The 4,162-nt window shown below is 32.7% G+C and overlaps 1 protein-coding gene across 1 annotated transcript; it reads left to right on the forward strand.

Moving 5' to 3' along the window:
• The first annotated feature begins 1,125 nt into the window (after nt 1-1,125).
• Nucleotides 1,126-3,849, forward strand: LOC134726829 (uncharacterized). The gene is made up of 3 exons (XM_063591235.1): nt 1,126-1,249; nt 2,530-2,693; nt 3,574-3,849. Exons 2-3 carry the CDS (start codon nt 2,552-2,554, stop codon nt 3,795-3,797), a joined length of 366 nt encoding a protein of 121 aa, XP_063447305.1. The 5' UTR covers nt 1,126-1,249; nt 2,530-2,551; the 3' UTR covers nt 3,798-3,849.
• Nucleotides 3,850-4,162: the final 313 nt, after the last annotated feature.

Raw genomic sequence — 4,162 nt, forward strand, 5'->3', positions numbered from 1 at the left:
ACACCGAACAACAAACTATAAAGGGCCCCAAAATTACTAGTGTAAAACCATTCAAACGGGAAAACCAACGGTCTAATCTATATAAACAAAACGAGAAACGAGAAACACGTATATATTACATAAACAAACGACAACTTCTGTACATCAGATTCCTTACTTAGGACAGGTGCAAACATTTGCAGCGGGATTAAACGTTTTAATGGATCCAAACCTTCTCCCTTTTTGACAGGGACAGTTAGGGGACAACTTAAAGACATTTAAAATCATTTGATACAGGGAATTTGATGCTTTCAAGTTTCTCAAACTTTGATATAACTTCTATATTGCCTAAAAATTTAGTGTAGACACGTTCCTGAAAATAACTAACCCTAAATTTGCTGTAATGCACGGTTTTCTGGACATAGTTTCATTTTTTACCGTTTCGTCAGTAAATAAAATGTGTTTGTAGCATCATAGACCTGATAAAAATGTACACTAACAATGTCATGTTTTATCTCAAATTTTCTTTGCCTATGTAACGATAAGGAGATATAGTATGATAACCACCGAGACAGCTATACACCACATCCAAAATGACGTAATATACGAAATTATAAGACAATAAACATAACATGAAATACAAAGAAAACTGAGCACAATCAGTTATCATCAGTGCAACTTCATGAATTTTGGGTCTACTGGGAGTCAGTACTAGTGTTTCTAAGGAAATCATGGTATTTAGGTTTATTTTCCAATTTCGTGCAACTGATCTGACATAAGGTTCACCTGAACATTCTTCTTGTGTGGACCTTTTGTCTATATATTGCCATTGTAAAGGTTTATGTCGGTTAATTTCTTAATGTTGTCACGACAGAAGCTTTTGTTTCTGTTACGCGGTAGATTAGATGGTTGGGAAGTTGTTTTTATTGCCTCGTTTCCATTACATTTACAAAAACAAATACTCCCGATAACTTGAGTAAAGGAATGACCTCAGTACAATGTTTACAATAAAATATATACCAATTTCGTGAAGTTTTGTGAATGGCACTTTAAATTTAATTTGAAGCTCTTTACTTTTTTAATTGTATGTGTAAATATAGACAATTATTTCTCATCTATTTTTTTCAGGATTCGGTTTGGCAAGTGCCAAGCAATGTTACTACTATAAATATTTGTATAAACTGGGGTCAAAGGACTGTTCCAACGGCTGCTGTTCTATTTACAATTCTAATCCATGCTGCGTTTATTATTATTACACTAGTACTACATTGTAAGTTTTGTTATCTCTACATTTTCAAAGTTATTGGTATCATTGTTATTATATTATGGTCAAAGAAAAAGAAATGGTATTTTTTTATTAATACCAAATAGGTCAGCGCCATAACTGGTGGTGTGAAGTCTCAAGTTTCAGTATTAAGTAATATTATCATTATTTTCTCTTTATGTAATACCAACGGTTTCTACATTATACATAAATTTACGAGTAATGAATTCCTGTACTGGTACAGAAGAGGAAGAGGGGGGGTCTTAATCACTCAAAAAGCAGAAATATATCATGTGATATGGATTATTACACGCAGGAAGGACAACCCAAAGGAAATGCACAACATTAAGTGAATGTTATGGCTAACATATAAATAAGATTCAACATAATAAACGAAAAACGTGTATGTATTTGAAAATATTAAAAACTGTAGAAATTTAAACAAGAGGCAGATGAAATAAAATTAGAATCAAAACACATGAGTTGAAGAGAACAAATAAGGACTCTAGTGAGCCTTGGTGTATTCCCTTTCCAGAATGAAAATTTCAGGGACTTAATTTAACGGCTCTCCCTTGACACGATTGCGAGTGTGGTCTTGAGGAAACGTCTATAGTCCGTCGAAAGGGGACGATAAATGGCTGATCCGGCTTAGGAATCCATAGATCTTGCACTTTAAAAACATCCTTGTATATTTTGAAAAAGAGCAGGCAAATAACGCTACAAGGCAGCACTTGCACCCTCAAATTGGAAAGGGATTAATATAAGTTACAATAACTTGTTTCCCAATCCGCTATAAATAAATATATTTTAACTAATGTCTTTGCAATTGCCAAAACTCAACCTGCATAATAGACTACAACACTCAGCATAAAATACAACAGACGGAGCAACTTCAAACCCTCTAGAATGGTAGACATATTTTACACCACGTGTGGCAGTTGAAATAAGTGTTCCACAAATACATTTAGTTGTTTGTCTTATCTTGCCTCACGTCTTTTAAAATCATTAAGGTCGAATGAGAAGTTAAACAAAAAGGGAACCATGCAAGACATACAACTACCAGGGCAAAATAAATTCATATTTTTATTTATACTTTTTTGGTATTAAAATGAATAAAAAATAAATTTGAAGATTAACTGTTATTTGCTGACCTTCATGTTCCTGATAAAAATGAAAAATATTTCTGAAGCCGAATGGGTATGTCGAAATGAAATCTTTTACTGTACAGTTTAGGATAGATATACATCGTATGTATACACTTAAGTCCATAGTTTGTTTCTCTTTAGATCAAATGGAGCTTATTATGGAATGGGAGGAGGCGGTCTTGTATTCATTTTAGTGGTTGTAGGCTGCTGTTGGTATTGTTGTAGGTCGAGAAAATCATATGGAGGACAAACAGTGGCAACAGTTCAACAAGCAATGCCTTACGCGCCTTATACTATAGCACCTGGTAAGCAAATATACATAAATATAACCCATTAATTGCATTTCTTATAGATCTTCGTTATTGTTATTGGAAGAAAGTTATAGAAAATGCATGCTTATTCTTTGTTGTTTTTGTTTTGTTTTATATAATTGCTTAACCTTCAAACCATAGTTTTTTCTAGTTTTTACAAAACAAAACAGGTTTTTATTAGTTATAAAAAAAACATTAAAATTAAAATCACAAAAATACCGAACTCCACGGAAATTCAAATCGGAAAGTCCCTAATCAAATGGCAAAATAAAAAAACTCAAGTACATCAAACTTATGGACAACAATTTCATATTCCTGACTTGGTAAAAAGATTTAGAAAAGCCATGCAAACGACATTAGATTTAATTTCTAAATATTTATTCTAGTAACGTGTTACTATGTCTTTGTGAAGGCATGACCCCTATGTTAAATACACAAAGGAGGTGTGGTGTTATTAAACATAAAATAATTGTCCACCCGATATCAAAAGACGATGATTAAACAATATAGATTTTTGTAAAGCATTAAAAATGGGAAAACACAAATACCGTAAAGTGCCCGTTATTTCCTATCAATTTTAACGGAAATTGGTGTTTATGGTTAATTTACTGAGGTGTTTTATTAATTAATTAGATTAGTAGTCTACTTATCGCTGCTATAAGCAATTTCCTTCTTACGAAAACTGTACATTGAATCCAAGATATCTTGTTGGAACTTGTTTTGTGCCTTATAATGACTGTTTATTTCAATGTTTAACATATGCTATCCTTTCCTGCATATAGCATAAATATCGTATGGATCATCGATACATCCGAATAAAAAAATATCAATTGCAATTTACAAAATTTTCACAATTTGATGCATTTTATTTAAGGAGCACATCCATTTGGAATGACAAACAACTTTGTTCCAGGAGGATATAATTTACCTATTTCCACGGCTCCAATCATCAAAAGTAAGAAGAGCACATCATTATCATCATCGATAGGCAGCGGAATTTCAAACATGTTGGAAATGGCAGGAAATTCAAATGAAATTGGCGAATTCATGAATGAAATGGGCGGAAACTGTAGTGAAATTGCTGAGGATTGCATGTAACTACAAGCCTCAGATTACATGATTATAAATTAAAGTATAAAATGTATGTGTGCATTGCATCAGATATGCTGCCACCTAGATTTAAAAGTATTTTTGGTGGGGAACGTTGTCATGTTTGCAGAAATGTAAAAGTAGTACAAAATAATATGGTTTGCTTAATATATCTGAATACTAAGATGTTTAACGTTCTTATTCTGTTTGTATCGTCTGACTCACAAGGTAGAGTTCCCTTCAGAAACCGTTTTGAAAAATCACGTTTTAAATGCAAATAAAATCACAACTTGCAAATCACTGAATAAAAATTATTGTGCTAAGTTTGGTTTTTAAGAAGTGTGAAAGAGGGACGAGACAAACCGGAGGGACAG

The sequence above is a fragment of the Mytilus trossulus genome, chromosome 7, assembly GCF_036588685.1.
Source record: "Mytilus trossulus isolate FHL-02 chromosome 7, PNRI_Mtr1.1.1.hap1, whole genome shotgun sequence".
Taxonomy (NCBI): Eukaryota; Metazoa; Mollusca; class Bivalvia; order Mytilida; family Mytilidae; genus Mytilus; species Mytilus trossulus.